Raw genomic sequence first — 17961 nt, 5'->3', positions numbered from 1 at the left:
AAGGAGGACTTAGCCCGTCGTGTTGCATTCAGTGAGAGAAACCTGATCCTGCTCTGTTAAGAGGAGGAATTATTTAGGCTATAATTTGCAGTGATTACACATTGTTTGGTATGTTGTCATATGCCATGTTTGCACTCCCTCTGCCAACACATGGACAGGGATGTGTGTAGTCATTTGTTAGGCTTGCACCAGAGACAAATGGAATAGCAGTAGGATTAGCTGTCATTCATCTCCGATTGAAAACCTTTCCTTGGCCTGTGGTTGGCTAATGAAATCCACATCGCCAGAATTCATAGTGTTCAGCTGGCTGCAAAGAGAAACACTCAAGATGCTTTTAATTAGGATTTGTGAATAATGGTCAACTTGTGTGCCTTTTACAGACAGCCACAAAAATCTGCATTGCCACTTTGAGGAATGAGCCCAGAGCTGGGATCCACATTATGCAGACTTACATTTCCAGGGGCTATATGAACAGGTGTCTAAATTCTCAGCTCAACAGTGGGTGCTAGTGTCTCCTTGGAAAAAAATGATGCTAGATAATGAGTATAACTATGTGTCATGCCTGTGACCATATCACGCCGTAAGAAAGATTGGTTTCACTGCTTTCACATGGAATTTAATTGAATTAACAGTAAACAGTATTCTCACTGAAACAGTACTTCACTGTTTAAGTAAAATCTCTCAGGACTACAGTAGTACCTAACACATGCTAATGAGAAAGTTTTCAACTTCCCCTCAGTATTTTTCTATGCAAGGATACTATAGTTTCAGAACAGTTTATCAAAACAAATATAAGTCCTCTGGTTTAGCATTTTGATAATTAACATATTTTCTAGGACTCAGAAGACCTGACAGTCTGCTGTCTCCCTTCCCTGTTTCTACAAATAAGGTACCATATTCTCGGAGTTTCTGATTTCCTTTTGCTTCTGGTGCTGTGAACTTCCTGTTCCTCACAGACAAACTCTTACTCGAGCACAAAGAAGGCCCAACAAGATGGCACTGAACAGTAAATTAGGCCTTGGGTTTCAAACCAGGAGCTCCATTTTTCTGGGTAGCCCCAGTGAAATGTTTCCATAATTTGACAACTTAAAGTGACTCCAGCCATTGGTAACCATGATTTTATATAATTGCTGACATAGACTGTAAGATATGTTGCTGCAACTGGGAAAAAAACCTGAATGTTATAAGAATTGGTTTCCTCTCTGTTCGTATCTATAAGTATCAGATCATGACCCTGCATAAGCCACTCTTAAGTTACCAGAAGTTAAAATCATGGCACCTTCATCTATGCAGGCAGTTAATTGTCAGCTGCAGAAAGACACATAGCTTAGCAAATGTTCTGCAAAGACTTCAAACTCATAACTTGGATCTCTGTCTGCTTGTGGGCTGCAGGCATTTTGAGAGCACTCTGGGTTCCTCATATCTCTAAAGAGGTACAACTACATTTATTACAGCTATCATGCTTTTTTACTGACTGCTGTTCCTGTTGCTCTTGAGAAGTTCTTCAGGGAGAAGACACACACACACTCGCCCTACCTGCTTTGGTTGTCACTTTCAGCAAATAACCATCCAAATCGATCTGAAATTGCTGTGTCTTGCAAGGTAGTGAGATGCGGGTCCCATTCCACTTCACTGTGAGGTGCTGCTGGAGGCTGACAGTGCTTCTGCCCAACACAAGGTCCACTGACTTTGTCCAGGAGAAAGAACGGGTCCGACGGGCATCGTTTTTTACCAGCACCTGAAAGGGCGAGGCAGAGGAGGAGCAGTCTTTCGTCAAAACGTACTGACATGTTCCCTGAAAGTTAAATGTCCGTCCATCAAAAGTGTTGTAGTGAGGGTCTCCAAATACAGTGCAAACTCCAGGCTCTGCAGGTGAGTGAGAAACAAAAGCACCATATCAGGATCAATTGAAGTTTGAAAAAAGCAGTTGATAAGAACTTAGAAGATGCCACTTTCACCTAATCTATCTGCCCTACAGGGCAGATTTGTCTGACACCCACTAGGAATACATATTTTTGAAAAACAGAATCTTCATGGCTTTTGTAGAAGTCTTTCCCAAAGCAGGAAGGACCCAAAAGCCAACTGATTGTTGGGGCAGCATGGGAAGGCTAATCCATAGCTAGGAACCAAAGACACACCTTCCAAACTATACATTTGTCCCTTAAACATAATATACCACCTGAACAGTTTCACTTATTACAATGCCTGTGAAATTTTTCAAATTATTTCATTTCCAGAAAATACAAGCCCCACTCATGATATCAGAGCAGGCAGAGCTCTGGGCTTGCAGAGCCCACATGTCTCTGGAGACGTGCGATGGGAGCCTTCCCACCTATCTTCAGCTTTCCAAACATGAAATGTCTAGTTTAAGCAATTCAGCCAGTCTCTCTCTGACACAGAGAAACAGACACAACTAGAAAGTTTTTAATCTTCACCAGTTTTAGGCTTGTCTTTTTAATACATGGGGAATTACTCTCTGGAGGAGCCTGTTTCTCTACTGCCAGCTCTGGGAGCACAAACAAGTACCTAAGATGACAGCGATTCCTCTCAGACAGTTAAATTCCCCTGAGATGAGTTCCCACCTTTAAGCTGTGTGTGGGAGCAAAGCCTAATCCACTAACAGAAGCAGAATTCAAAACATCACATGTATATTTCTGAGGCTAATTTTAATGTCCCCAGTTAGGCAGAGGTGATCCCCTGAAATTAAAAGCCATCAGACCACTTTAGCAGGACCTGGTTCTGGCTGTATTTTATGTAGACACACTTATAAATATTGTACATTTATAAACTAGGCATAATTATGGGTTGGGTTTTTTCCCAAATTACCTGTAGAACCAGCATCTTTTTTCAGTGTTACAAGCTATCATATGTTGTTAATACACAACTGACTTGTAGTAGTTATTGTTACTATGCTGCCAACTAAACATCAGTAGTATGTGACTTACATGATGCAATGACTATCTAAGGGCATGGTATCTCTACCAATCATTTGCATCGTTGCAAGTGGAGGGAGATTTCTTATTGATGTTTGCAGCCATACACTGCTCAGAGAAGCTGTAGCTCAAAGGCAGAACATTTCCACACTCATGTCAATTATGCTGAGTTACCCTGCAGTTACCCAGCAATTGACTGAATTGCCTTGCAATCAAAGAAAGCAACAAATTTATTTGCATTGTAGCCTTCTGGTATAACAATAGGTCCTAACCACGTCTCATTGCTGCTGTTCCTGGAAGAAGGAGTCTTAAGGCAGAGAAATGCACACTGCTGCTGCCAGCTGGATACTCATGGGCTGAGGCTGCTTTTGAAAGATGATGCCTGCTTTAGGGGGAGGGCTTGGTGCCATAACAAAATTTGACTCAGTAATCAGAGAGCTGTGAACAGCATCAATCAAGAAAAAATACAGACCCTAAAAGCCAACAAAGCAGGAGAGAGTAACAAGGAATACAATTTATTGACTGAAAGAAATTTATCCATCTACCAATGGCTCACCTGAAAAGGCAGCTAAAAAAAGACAAATTCAAACATACAAAAAAGCAAGAGACATGGATGTTACGGAAAAGAGGCAGGGAATTCCTTCAGTGGACTGCAGTGCAGCTCTGACTATGCAATAAACCTTCCTCAGCAGGATTTTTCAGCCTAGGCAGAGTGCTATGCTAAAGCAGCTATAATGTTTCTGGCATTTTCCTAGCTGCAGTTAAAGAGCATCGAAGGGTACCCACATGGAGACAGAGAAAATGGGGCTGAAGGGAACTGCGGGAGACATTACCACTTCCTTCTCCAGCTGTAATGCAGAATCACCTGTACTTTTGTTATTCCTGACAGACACTTATCTAACCTGCTCTTAAAGAGTAGTAGTAACAGCAACTCCACAGCTGCCTCCAGCAACCTGTTACAGTGCTTGGCTGCCCTTACTGTGAATAAGGCCTTCCTAAAGTCTAACCTCAGCCTCCCTCACCACATGGTACAGTACCATCACAGAGCTGGTGCCTGGAACATTTGTACTTTACTCCTAACTTGCCACATGCATGCTTCTTTAGCTAAGCCAGTAACTAGCCTTGGCATCATTATTATGCTTCTTTACTATGTCAGTCAGCTAGGGACCAAAAGTTTCAGTTTCCCATGGACATCATGTTGACAGCTCCATTGGAAGTCAAAATGAACCACATTTGTTCAACACCTCTGGAAATCAGGCCCAATGGACTTTAAGCAGAGGCTGAAAACCAAGACACTTAGGTAAGAGAGTGCTTTTAAAAACTTGCACTTCTGTGAGTGTCATTTTCCTCATTGATACCAATGAAGATATCAATAATTGTTTTCCAGAGCCCATAAAAAGATTAATTTATTCTCCATAAATTGGCAAGAACCATATAGTTTTTAATCACCAACATAATTTTTACCAATGGGAAAAAAATCCTGTAGATTTTATATGAAGATCATCTGACTTTACTGTTACTAAATCATACTAACATGTTTCTGATTTCCTACGTACTCATGTAATTATATGCATGATGAATATTAAGATACATTTTATTACCTGCTCAGATTCTATTTCATTTTTTTCAGGCTTTAATTTTCCTTTAAACATAATAACAACTTCTATGAAAAAAAGGAAACCATCAACAAAAATATCAGCCCAAACATCAGTGAAGATTTCAGAGGAGAGAACTGGGTTTTGTCTGTGTTTCTAGAGGCCAAGAATTTGGACATGTTATACATGTTATGAACTAACATATCAGGAAGGGGAGGCTGGTTCTTCACCTAAGCAAGTGGCTAAGAGGCAAGACATGAGAGGAACAAACATAATTTAGAGATGTGCAAGTAAAATTGATAGTACCAATGGGATCCAAAGGAAATATTTCTTTTTAATTTCTAATGTGTTATGCAGGGTAATGTTGTTTTATGTTATGTTACATCGTGTCACGTCATATGTCAACTTGATGCAGTGCAGTTAAAATAAAAAAGAATGTATTTTGGACTGGATAGCTGAATGTCTGATCCAAATTTCCCTGTTTTCTTTAATAACCAAGGAAATGGGGGAGGGAATATCTGCCCAAAAACAGCCTGAATAATTGATTCTCTGATATCACTGTGTAAAACATTCTTGAAAGGTTTGCTAAAATTGTGGAGTTTTAAAAAAATCCACACCCTGCAAGAGCGTGTGCAATAACTCAGGCACTGCCAGTAAGAACAACTGGTTGGCCTAGAAATAAACCTTAAATACAGGGTGTAACAAGACTGCAAAAGACAGGCAACATGAAAAGAGTTCCTGCCATTTTTAGGTTTTGGGTAGTTGTTTATTTCCTTTCGGGAGAGTTTCACTCACATCATGTTTTATGGTTTGCTGCCTTTTTTCCTTTTTGGTTTTTTTTTTTTCCCTTCTGAAACAAACCAGTTTCTGCTAGGCTTCTTTGAAATCCATTGGAAGCACTGGTTCTCTAGTTAGGATTATGTGTGACTTACTCTTCTGTTGCAACATAATGGAGGAAGAGGTGTTGCTGCATCACCAAAGCCTCGTTCCCCAACACCGGAGTATAAATTTTACTAGCTTGTGCTAACAAGGCATAGGTTCATGGGTGAAGATCCTTCCTTCCCTTTTTTTCCTGAATGAAGTTGCTCCCAGCTTATTGCAAATAGTCCTTGTCTCTATCAGGTGTCTAGGGTAGACTTAGAAAAGGGCAATTATACACAGTACTTCCCCCTAAGACTCCTCCAGCCTCCAGCTATTTTCAGCTTAAGGACCTTCTGAGCTAGATATGGTTTCTCTTTATTTAGTAACCTTTGTTATTCTTCTTTTCTTGTGAATTTGTCTCCCCTTGAACCCAAAAAAGTTTTTAGCACCCACAACATCCTTGGGCAAAGTGCTTGAAGAACCGCTGCCTGTTGTTTGTTTTGAACCTGGCATTCATGATCTTTGATGTCTTATTTTGCTCATCTACACATGCACATGAAACAAATATACCCATTCCCTCTCTGTCTCTGAAAAAAAAAGTTTTTTTTCAAAGGAGGGCCCCAGAGCTACATTCAGGAGGCTGTGATTTTCAAAGCACCTTAGGCACTCAACTTTGATTAAACATTATCGGGAGCTGGCTGCAAACACCCCTAAACCTCTTTTGGAAATCCTGCATTTAGGCTCCCAAGAGCTCAGCAGTTTTCACATTTGGTTCTTAAGCAACTAAATACGGACTTCATGCTTTTACATTTGACAACCTTAAACTACATGTGTGATTCATGCAGTTTGCTCAGCTCCCACCTAAGGATCCTCAGCTTACTTGCAAGCTAATAATAGTATTTAAGTGCTAAAGTGAATTCTCTAGAACTCTTGGCATGCTTTCCTTACATTTATATATCATGTGCCCAATTCAAATGAAATAGTGACTTTCATTAGGAAAGACAACAGGGAAGGTAACTGTGGGCAAAGAGCACCAATTTTTAAAATGCGTTTATCTGAACAAAAAGGGAGCTGAAAAAGCAACAGTAAGGAAAAGAACATTTTAGCATTCCCTGAATTTTAACTTACCCTCATAAGGAAAAAAAAAAGTTTATGAAATCATGACCTGTTTTGGCCAATACGGAGGGATAAAAGTCTGAAAGACGGCTCCTTTCTAGTAAGCTGTATGCTGAGTAAAGGTAAGAACCACTTATTGAAATAACTGGTTGCCAAAAAGTACCTTTCTGCCTTCTACCCAATGCCCCCCACCCCCACCCCCACTCCCCCCGACAGTATTTAGCCTTTCTAGAAAAGCAAGATATATATACTGCTTGGTGGAGGCCAGACAGACAGTCAGCACAGACATCCTGACCAGCCGGAGAGCATGAGCATATTGGCTGGGCAATTAGCACACTTGTAGCTCCAGAGCAGCCACAGGATATATTGTCTCTAGCTGGGTTTATTATTTGTTGGGATATAAAGGAAATGGGACACAAATCCATAGGAAACCAGGCTCTGTTAGCTCTGGTGCTCATGGAATAGCTTGTTTTATTTTTTCAGGAGATCAGAGCAGTCAATTGAAGTCCAAGATGTCCAGATGTCTGGTCACACTCTTCTGGGCTTGTAGCTAGTTAAGAGTGGCCAAGAAAAATATTCTTTAAATTATAACTAAAATTGGTTTGGACACTTTCTAAGTAAGGAGAGGGAGGAAAAAATACAAGTTTACCAGTTAAGGGTGCTCTGGTTGCACATCTATAATTCAAAAATATCTCAGCTTTTTAAAAATAAAATGAAACTTTGAATGCAATTAGCCCATATGCTGAATTAAGCCCTAAATCAAACAGAACACATTATTAACTTTTGAAAACTAGCTACAGAACATGCATAATAGAATTTCATTAGCTTTTCTTTAAAAAATGCATAGCCATGGAGTACTTTCCTCATAACTGCTGCATAGTGCAGCTTGATATAATACACATTACAAGGTGTGGTGTCAAAAACTCCACAGGAGTCTTTATGGTCTATTTCATAAATAAAATAGCTATTCCAATTTGTCCAAATACATATTTATACAGTAGACCATCATGGCTGAAACGGCTGAGGAGGTAAATCATGAACAGTATTCCAGTATGAATAAACAATTGCAGTCTTTTTGTTGATGTATTTCTTCATGGCAAGGAAATAACACAAGAAACAGGACCAGCAGGGGCCTATGTCATCCTTTAGTCCCACTTCCTGCTCTCACAGGTACCTACAATGCATAACTCCACCTTCTCCCACCTTTTTTTTTTTTTCCCTTTTTGCTTTGAAGATACATAATTTTTTTTCAGTATTTCTATAAAATCAAATAAAAAGGATGCAGGACCATGTGAAAGTATCAACCTTTTACTCCTAAGGCTTGGTCCAAATGCCCTTGAGTTTGGTTTAGCTCTGCTGGTCATTTTGTCAATTAAAAAAGCTGCAGAATGATTTGTGATGAACGAAATTTTCTGCCCCAAAAGACGCCTTTACTGCAAAACTAATCATGTGTACTGCTAGTCCTAGATGACTGCAGTCCACTTTGAAAAAACTTCATCCATAAAGACTCACAATGACTTAGGTAAGACTGCATTAGGATTATTGATCATGATTAAAATACGTCTACATTGTTGCAGTAGGAAGCTTTCATACTGCGTGCTGCAATTTCAGCAAGGTCTATCAATTCTTCTTTGTCAAGAACAAAGATTTAACCTCCACTGCAAATTCCCATCTTTGTCTGGAGTTGAGAGCAGTCTGTTAATGTTATTTGAACTCAGGTTTAGTGTTTTCTTTTTTTAATATGAAAATGACCTTGGTCTAACATAGGATTACTAATTTATGGAATTGACGTCAGTGGTGATTTTTCTAAATCAAGCCCAAAAGAGTACATTTCATTACATTTTTACAGCAGGATAAACTAAACTGTTGAATTTTCCACTGGTATGACCACTGTGTTTAATTAGTGATAACTGTACACCAGCCATGTAGCTTGAACAGCAACATGCCAAAACTAACCATAGTTAACTTCGGCAACAGTAGACAAAAGAGAGTCTCCAGCCTTTTAGTAGACAAGGTACTTTTTCTCTCTGCAACAAACTGCTTTGAAAAATAATCCTTTGATTTATTTTTTTTTTTTTTTAGTTTCAAGTGTATCCTTTAACAACGTGACTGGTTTTGACCCACTTCATAGAAATTGGCTGCATTTAAACTGTACTCAAAGCTCTCCTGTGTACAGTATGTTCTTGTACCTCCTATGTTGTTTTTACTTTGGAAAATTAATATCTGCTGGAACGCCAGAAATGTCTGGTGTGTTAATATGTGGAGAGCGAATCAACATGAGTGTGTGGGTGAAGGAAAGGGCTGTGCATGTACATCTTATCAGAAATTGGCTGAATTAGCAAAGTTTCTAATTACTATCTGAGATAGCAATCATCACTGAAATCCTTATGATTTTGCCTTTTGCCTGTGTTATGTCATGATGAGATTTACAGTACTTCTGGCGCAAAGGTGGAATTAGTTCCTTGCAAATGGCAACTGCTAAAATACTAATGGCTACTGCTGTATGGCAGCGGGTATTTAAGCTCTTTGACTATCTTACCTGATAAAATCTGGGAACAGGCTTTAATCACAAAAGTTTAGAATCAGCTCAGCATCATCACTCCTAAGCATACTAAATGGGTCCATAGCGAGACACCTCTCCAAAAGGACCCCTCTGTTTCATGTGCAACAGAGAAGCATGCCACTGCAGGACAGTGGAACAAGCCTCACAGCCTCATGTACAATACAGACAGGACCCATATGAAGAGGCTAAAGGAGTAAGGTTGTTTATCCTGAAACCTTTGGGGAAACCTAAGAGCAGTCTGCCAGTACCTAGGAGGAGGTTACTGGGAAGATGGAGCCAGGCTCTTTACAAAGCTGCATGGCAGTAGGACAAGCAACAGTGGTCTGCCCTTAATTTCACATGTACCTGGTTCCTAGATGAGTTATTTTTACTTTGAAGGAATCTATTTTCTGCCTCCTTCTCCCATGAAACAATTATCACAGGTCATCATTCTCTGGCAGCATTTCTGAAGGAGTCACTGTACTATCTTCTTTTTAACCCCTTACAGTAGAGGGTCTGTAGTCCTTTGAGGGAATGGCTGGCCCCGTTATTTTACTCCCCCTCTCATGTTACAAAACAACACATGAGAAAAGTCAAATGAGACTGAAACATAAGAACAGAGGCAAGACAGAGATTGATAAATTCATGACACTAATGACATGTCATGATCGAGCAGAGGTCTATGCAAATTTCTTCTCCTGAAACTAAGCTAACATGAAATCAACTGCTGGTCAGTTGAATCCTCTTTCATTTCTCCCTCTGATCAGTATTATATCAAGTGTTTCTGAGGTTGCCACTTGTATTTCATTTCATTTTGATACTGAAGACTTACAAACTAGGTTTATTTTATTACAAGTTACAGGTTTCAAAATAATTGAGCTGTAGAGCGGAGAAACAGGTATTTAGCATATGGAATTTGTGCAATCCAAGAGCACCCAGAATTGAGTTGATCAGTAAAACCAATTTGATTTTAGACAAAAGAACAGGAAACACTCTCCTTAAAAACCTGTTCCTTCTTTCAGAAGCCTTCTTGTAAATCATAAAACCTCATTTCAGCCATCTTTCCCTATTTGGTAAAATACTTAAACATGTCCTGAAGGAAATACATAATTGTAGCCCGTTAAGTTCCGCAGAGACAGGTCTCCCTGTTGACTTAAATAGGACAAACTTAAAGATAAGTATTTGTGTAAGTGCTTTGCTGACTGGGAGAGAACACAAGTGATACCATAAGATGATAATTCCTGAAGTGAAGAGTAAAGGGATAAAAAGGTGATGGTTAAGCTAAACATCATACAGACAGAAGGACAGCTTTCTATTTTACTTTCCACTGCTGACCCAGACTGTGGCTCAGATTTCTGCACATCTTTTTTCCTGCAGACAAATCATCTGCAAAGGTGTTGGATTATATACACACATAGTTGGGCTGTTATTTACAGATATAAAAGCTACCCTAAAAGTTACAACTCTATTAATTTCCTTATTTTATTACCTACAAATTTCACAGGCCAACTATTTCCTTCAAAATGTAGAACCTCAGATTTGATAGAAATAGTGTCATTTTGAAAAAATAAAATAAAATAAATAACCCAGGCATTTTATTTTAAATTTACAGATTTATAGGAGAGAAAATCTGTGTCCAGCAATAACCACCTGTCCTTTAGTCACCTCAGAAAAGATGGCAGAAAAGCAAACATACTTCTACTATATTTATTTTCTCTGAAAGAATAAAAAAGAATTTAAAGAATTTGAATTAAAAAAACTTACTTTCAGTGCAAATAGGACAGCATCCTTTTCTGTTCAGGATTTTACCCTAATTGGGAGAAAGACAGGCTGGTTTAATGAAAGAGTTTTTCGAGCAATGACTGTGTTATGTTGTAAGGCTGGATAAGCCTTAGAAAATATTTCAAGTTGTGTTTGAACTCAATGCCCTGGTTTCAGCTTCAAATATCAGGTGCTAAAAACAGACAGAACTATTCAAAGAGCTTCCTGGCAGTCGTATAAGAAATGAAATACTAAAAGGGTTCTCTGTTACCACTTTTCTCTCTAGAAAGTATGTGAGAATTTTGGACTCATGCATTCACAGATATCTAAAGCAGACTAGTCACTGGGTTAACAGATCACTACCTTTCCCCCACCTCCCATGCGAACCCTTTTAGTCACCACACAGAGGCAATCTGCTCTACCCCCACCCCCACACTCCCCCCAAATCATTCATTTTTCCTATAAAAATGAATGAAGGAAGCACTGGTAGAGCTCTAGTTTGGCCAGATTTCTTTCATGGTTAAATCTTGTGGTATATCTCACAAAATCATATTACCAATCTCCCAGTGAAATAAATGGGCATGCATCCAAGGATGTGCAACATCTAAAAGCAAACAATTTGGTCTAGTCGTAGTAATATGGACAGAAGTTTGAGTCTTTATTTACCTCTCTGCCCAGGTCAATTTTATTTATGGTTGTGTATTATACAAGGCTGGTTAGAAGGAGGCATTAACGTTCCTTTTTAGTCTTCATCAAATGAAAGATGTTCTATCTGATTCTACTTAAATTCCCTAAAGCTAACTGTCAAGCTAGAGGGTAAGCCTGGAAAATTTCAGGCTGAACAATGTGTTTTCCCAAGCAAAAACTGGCATGAGTTATAACAGAACTTATGGTGATATTGGAGCTCGCCCATATTCCCATACAGGGAAGGAAGAGGCGTACGGAACTGTGTTGCTCCTCAGCACCGACCCTTTGCTCCATCAGTAGTTGAACACAGAGAAAGTCCCCTTTGTGGGACTACTGCTCCTGTTTCCCACAAAGCAGGTGAGCAAGGACCAGCCAGGAAGAGCAAGCAAATGGAGCTGTGCTATTCTGCCCACCCAACATGCTCAAAAGTGCAGAAAAGCTCATGAAAACAGACAAGAAATAGGTGGCAGGTCTATGCAGAGAACGGGGAAGTGGCACAGGCAGAAAGCCCTATCGCCGTCTGCCTTGCTTTCTGCCTACAGTGCTTCCAAACTTTGACAATGTGCATGGGGAATAACCAACTCCAAGTACCTGCTGGCAGACTGGAGTGGAGTGTGCTCTGTCCTTCTGGATACATCTTGTGCTTGATGTACCCAGGTGGCATGAATGAGAGCTTGGTGATGAGTGCACGTGGGCTCACAATCCACAGGGCATAAAAGTTCAGTAAGCCTGCCTTTGAAAGTGCAACTGCATGTGAACAGACTTGAGTCTCATCTGGACTTGAGAAAAGGGCTGGATCAGCTTTTCACTGGCAGTGTGGGTAACGTTTAGATGTTTGTGTGACCATCAGGCCCCAGAGCAAAGAGAATAGCTGAGGAGCAGGCTGCAAAAGGGAGACCTACCAAGCACCTGCTAGGACCAAACCCCTTAAAGGAGGAACCATTAAAACTGTACAGAAATAAGGAGCTGGGCTACTCTTATTTGTGTGAATGGAAGACGTGCAGCTGAATGCCACACACACGCGCGCACTGTTCACAGCCACTGCACAGCTTTACCTCTCTGTTTCAATAAAAGAGTTGAAATCATCAGCCGAGCTGGAAGTGGCAAGAATTCAAGTGAAATTGGAATCTCCTAGGCAGCCTGCTGAGGCTGGTTACTTGAGCCACCATGTTGGCCCAAGATCCTGTTTTTGTCTTGTAGAATAAGGAAACCCATTATTGCTAACATGTGCTGCAAGACTTCGTTAGCATTGAGGGTTCCCTTAGGAGCGGGCTAAGTGATGTGATCCCATTTTTCCCTATGAATATTTATAAGCAGACCACATTTGAGTCTATTTATTTTCTGGGATTTTTCTTCTTTTTTTTATGAGGTTTTCAATTTTATGTCTGAGGTTTTTATTTTCTATTTTTTTAAGGCAAGACTAATTGCGGGGGGGAAGAGGGTTGTTTGGTTGTGCAATAGCAACAGCTGTTGTTTTTTTGTGCCTCATTTGGCACTAGAGTAAAACAGCAACTTTTTGTTTGTAATAATAACAGATGTGTATAACATTAAATGCAGTCTGTGCTAGAGATGGGAGAACGTGTTCTGAATAAATTTGCAACTCACTTGAAGTTCATGGGTTCAAAATTTACCCACAGAGTCATACTCTGCAAATGTCTTCCCATGCTGTGAATTTAATTCTATTAACTTTTGCACAGCCTCAGAGCTCAGAAAAGGTTGTATGCTGTAAAATTCACCAAGCCCTCCTCTAGAAGTACAAAAAGAGACATGTCCATGACCACTGACCATTACCACAGGCTTACACTGTTAACAGGGAATGCAAAGGTGTAAGCAGAGAAGGCAAGGCAGAGAACAGTAAGGATGGGTAATGGAAAGAAGATGGTGCAAGGCAAGAAAGAGGCTGGAGCAGCACTAGGGCAAGCGAATAGCAAATTAGGTAAGAAAAGGTCTAAAGGATCTCTGAAACTCAGTTTTGCCAAGCGTTGAGACTACTCCCTTTCTATGAAGTATTTAAGCGTGTGTTTAAGCACACATGAAGGGCCTACTAACTTCAGCAGGACTGGGCACATGCTTAATAGCTTTGCTGGATGGGGGCCAATGTGTACCACACCTTGCAGGCTGACACTCCAGGTAACTGAGAGAGGGAGACTATGTGGAGTCAGTGGTCAGAAAGTAAGAAACAGAAACCACAAGCCACAGGGCTCACTAGAAGGCCAAGAAGGACTGATTTTACTATAAATGCAACAGGAATTATTGAATTTGTGAGACGTTATTGCCTCTGCTGCAGATGAAAAGCAGCTAAGAAAGATACTTCCTGTAATTACTGATACAGGATTAAATGCTCCAAAAAGAATAGAATAAAAGAAACAGAAAAATGTGCCTAGCCCTATAAAGAAAAACAAATGGCAGAAACAGTCTTCGAAAATATGTCAGCCTGCCACCAACACAGTGAATAATACAAATGATTGCACAGTATTGGAAATTTCAGCAGAATTACCACTTTGAAACACATCCTTTCAAGAAATAATTGGCCAAAATCTATGATGATAAATTAAATAATATTCTGTCACAAAAAAAAACCCCCACAACGTCATGCAAAGAGTATTAAGACTGCATGGTAAAGCATTTAAGTCAAGGAATAATATTGTAAGTTGTTTGTGAATCTTCAATCCTTTCTCAGTTGTCTGTATCATAACACAGTTTCAATGAGATAACTTTACGTGGCCTGACACCCTAAGGGACACTAAACAGCACATTATACCACAGCAGTCTTCAATAGTCAGTAGAGACTGCTTACTGCCAAAAATATTGTGAAGGGAAAACAGAAATGGCGTTCACACCTCTACAGTCTGCAGAGACAGCCGCATAACTCTATGCATGGTACCCAGACTTTCAGTGTCAGAATCACTAACATATCTTTATTTTGAATAATGTGGTGTGTTTAATTAATGTTTATAGATTTTTGTGACAGAATATCTCATCCAAGAGAGTAGAGCACACATGAAATGTAAATTATTTAAATCCATTAGCATACATTATTTGCTTTAAAATTACTTGGTACCCACTTGGAACAGGAAAATAAATCTCACTCTAGAGTTTATATTCGTTCTCCTACTTATCCTTCCAACTTAGCTTAGAAGAGCAGAAATGCAATGTGTACCTGTGGAGGAGGGTGGCTTTGCATGCAGCTTGCTGTAGATTCCATTTTAAGGGACCAGGCTGACTGGTTAGATACTGGAAGGAATGGTGCTGCAGGGAAACAAAGCTGGTCTTTTCAGCCCTAAAGAACTGGACCATGTCTGAGGACTCCACTTGGAGTTCTAGGGCAGTTTAGGACTTCTCATTAACCTTGGAGCAGGTGTGTAGCAGTGCTAAATGAGTTCATCAGTCAGTCAGTTATACTGCTGCAGGACTGTGGATGGTGAATTTTTACCCACCACTACTTTCATTTTAGAAGCCACTTCAACTGATCATCTCAATGCTCAAATTTATATATGGGTACTGCTGAAGTATAGTATTTCACTTGAGACCTATATTAAGTCATATTAGTTATTTGATCCCAGAAGCATCTTAAACATTTAAAATGCATCAGCACAGGCAAAATATAAAGGAGATGCAGTGTGTGCCAGGTTCTTGGCCAACAAAGAATTTGAAGAGGCCTGAAGGGTCCAAGCTCTCACCTCCTGCTCATACTGTGAATGGCCTGAACAAACCTAATTCCCTGAGCCACATCAGGTTTCCAGAGGAGCAGCTCCATTTGTTCACACTTCCTAAGATGTATGCAACATCTCTCGAGAGGCCCATGAACAGGAGAACTGCCCTCTGCAGTGAGTACCAGAATGACAGGAAAAGGATGTCCCCCTCTTCTGAGGATGCAAGCATTGCTCTTGCAGCCCACTGGCACAGCAGAACAGGGAGCGCCAATGTACAAGCTCTGTATTCTACCACTGCTTCTGGCTGTCAAAAGTTCACACGTATAAAATTTTACAAACTAGAGTTTGTCATTTAAAATTTTATACCAAGGTGTCTGTGACTCATATTTTCCCCACTGGCTTCCAGGATGGAGAAGGAAACACTGAGAAGGTGTAATGCTAACGACTTGGCTCTCTCTTCTGCAGCTCTGTTCAAAGATCTGCCCCTACATGAGGTGCTATTTAGAGCTCCCTCTTCTGAAAGCTTGAGCCATTAAAACAAAATAATTTGTCAGTGACAGAAATCCAAGAAACAAAGGCTTACTTTAGCTTGAGGTTTCAAGTAATCATGATTTTTGAAGCAATTAAGTAAAGTTACAATTATACCACTCTGAGTTCACTTCAGACTTTCTAATAAAAAATACTCAGACTGCAACCTTAGAGAAAGCAGCGTGGCTTGGTTAAAATAATTTGCTTTGCTTTGTCTAATTTACATTTTCAACCAAGCATTAAGCCTCATATGCACTGAGAAGTGCAAGTACAACAACCCCCTGTGGCTTGCCTTAACAACGTGCATGCTCTTGAAATGTTAACGTAGTCATCTCACCACTCTATAAAGCTATTAAATATATGTGAAAGAGATGTTCCAGTGCAGCTACTTGGGCCAGACAAAGTTAAAGGGAGGCAGAGAAAAGGAGCACAGAGTCTTCAGAGCAAAGAGAGAGGCAGGAAATCCATATTCAGGGTAGCAGTAGCACACTTAGGCCAGTCTAAATTAATATGCCAGAGGATCCCTTCTCTCCAATCTGCATGCCCCACTGCCATGCACACACTTCCAAGATACACTAAAAAAGATAATGGTGGAGAAGAAAAAAGAGAAGAAAGTTCTGTTCTTTTAAAAAACTCACATGAGGACAGCTGCTGACTGGAATGCACTGTTTCTTGCGACACTCTGTCTTGCCTTTCACACAAGCACAGATGGTGCAGTTCACAGAGGACCACATCTCTCCATCCTGCAAGAGGGAACATGATATAGTATCAGCTGGGGTGGCAACAGGAAGCTATTTCAGCAATGTATCATTGCACAAGAAAGGATGACTTTCCCTGTTGGCATTGTGTCATTGTTTAGTCTAAATTATTTTGAGGTGTCTGTCCATGGCCAGTCGGATTAAAGACAAATATCAAATTCAGCAGGGTTTTCTTCCCTTTGGCCCTCCAGGTCAGAAATTTATTTTTCAAAGGCTAACCAAATCACATTTGCATTTTTCATCAGCGTCCTGATTATTTGCATTGTTTTCTCTCCAGAATATGCCTGAGATGTGATCACACCTACCATACATTTTCATTTAAGCTCACATAATTAGAAAAACCTGATTCATTGGGTTGAGTGACGTCTTTAAGTTGTTGCACGTGAAAGTGTTTGATTAAGATGTCAGCATACAGTGAATTTATTCCCAGATGCAGCATCATTTTGACTTAGGGCAGGAATAGTTGAATAATGAATTCTAATTTAGATTACTTACAGCACTTTCACAGATACTTGATCTGTTAAACATCTGAAAGTGTTTAGAAGAGATACAGTGCTGAACTTCTCAAATGCAAAGCAGGTAAGACAGTCTATGTATGGCTCAAAGTATTAGGTGCAGAGCAAAATACACCTCATGGTCTCGTCCCCACTTACTTGTGGAACTGCCCTGGCTCCTTTTTACATAGAGTTGCATTTGCCAACTGTGGTTCCCAAAACATTCTGTCTCACCCAGTTACAGTCTTGTTCTAGCCCACTTAGAGCCAAAATGTGCATGCTTTCTGTTTACAGGGCTGCTGTGAAGGAAGGGTGAGGATAGACCTGACAGGAACAGGCAGTCCAACCAGACAGCTGTGAACAATTATGTGCCCACCTCAACATGATGTTCTGACCAGAAAGAAAAACAGACTAAATCTGAAATGCCAAGGAGCCTAACTTAATCCGCACAGCATGCTTGGTCAAAGGCTGACTCTCCCCTATCTTTTGTTTCCAGGCCATATTACGATTGCCTGGTGTTCCTGATGCAGAACATGTTCTTGTGGGCCTCTAATGACTACTCTCCAAGCATCTGCTAAGGTACCAGAATATATCACAGCTGACTGCATGCAGCTACCCTGATTTTTGTCTCACAGCTGTTTTTCCACCGGAGTGCAAAAACACATTAGCTGTGCCTATTCTACCTGTGTTAGACCATTAACTTCAACAGAGTGACACTGGGTTTACCTTTTTGCACACAAGGCCAGGAATGGGTGTACTGTCTCGTTATTTTTTCTTACTCCATATAATACTTAGTAATATAATAAAATCTTCACAAGAAGTAGAATATTTTAGTTGGGTGCCTAAGAAGCAGGCATTTGTTCCTGAAGCACAATAGCACCAGTGTGAAAGTGCCAATCAGATGGAGTATAGTCTCAGCATACAGTAGGTTCACGTGTAATTTCCAGAATAAACACTTCAGCTATGTACACAAAAGATGGAATAAATGGGAAGCAATTCTGGCTGAGCAAACTAAGTATTCATAAAGGATTTA

The 17961-nt window shown here is 40.1% G+C and overlaps 1 protein-coding gene across 6 annotated transcripts in view; it reads right to left on the bottom strand.

Annotated features, from left to right (window-relative positions):
- The window catches only part of BMPER (BMP binding endothelial regulator), a 154026-nt gene that overhangs the window by 55261 nt on the left and 80804 nt on the right, over nt 1-17961 (bottom strand). For all 6 annotated transcript variants that reach the window (XM_064443925.1, XM_064443924.1, XM_064443923.1 and 3 more), the window contains 3 exons: nt 16315-16419; nt 10812-10857; nt 1537-1866 (listed from right to left, as the gene is read on the bottom strand). In XM_064443925.1, the coding sequence (XP_064299995.1) occupies nt 1537-1866; nt 10812-10857; nt 16315-16419 (481 nt within the window). The remainder of the gene's footprint in view (nt 1-1536; nt 1867-10811; nt 10858-16314; nt 16420-17961) is intronic.

This window comes from Phalacrocorax carbo, chromosome 2, assembly GCF_963921805.1.
Source record: "Phalacrocorax carbo chromosome 2, bPhaCar2.1, whole genome shotgun sequence".
Taxonomy (NCBI): domain Eukaryota; kingdom Metazoa; phylum Chordata; class Aves; order Suliformes; family Phalacrocoracidae; genus Phalacrocorax; species Phalacrocorax carbo.
This window is presented reverse-complemented; position numbering and strand designations above follow the sequence as displayed.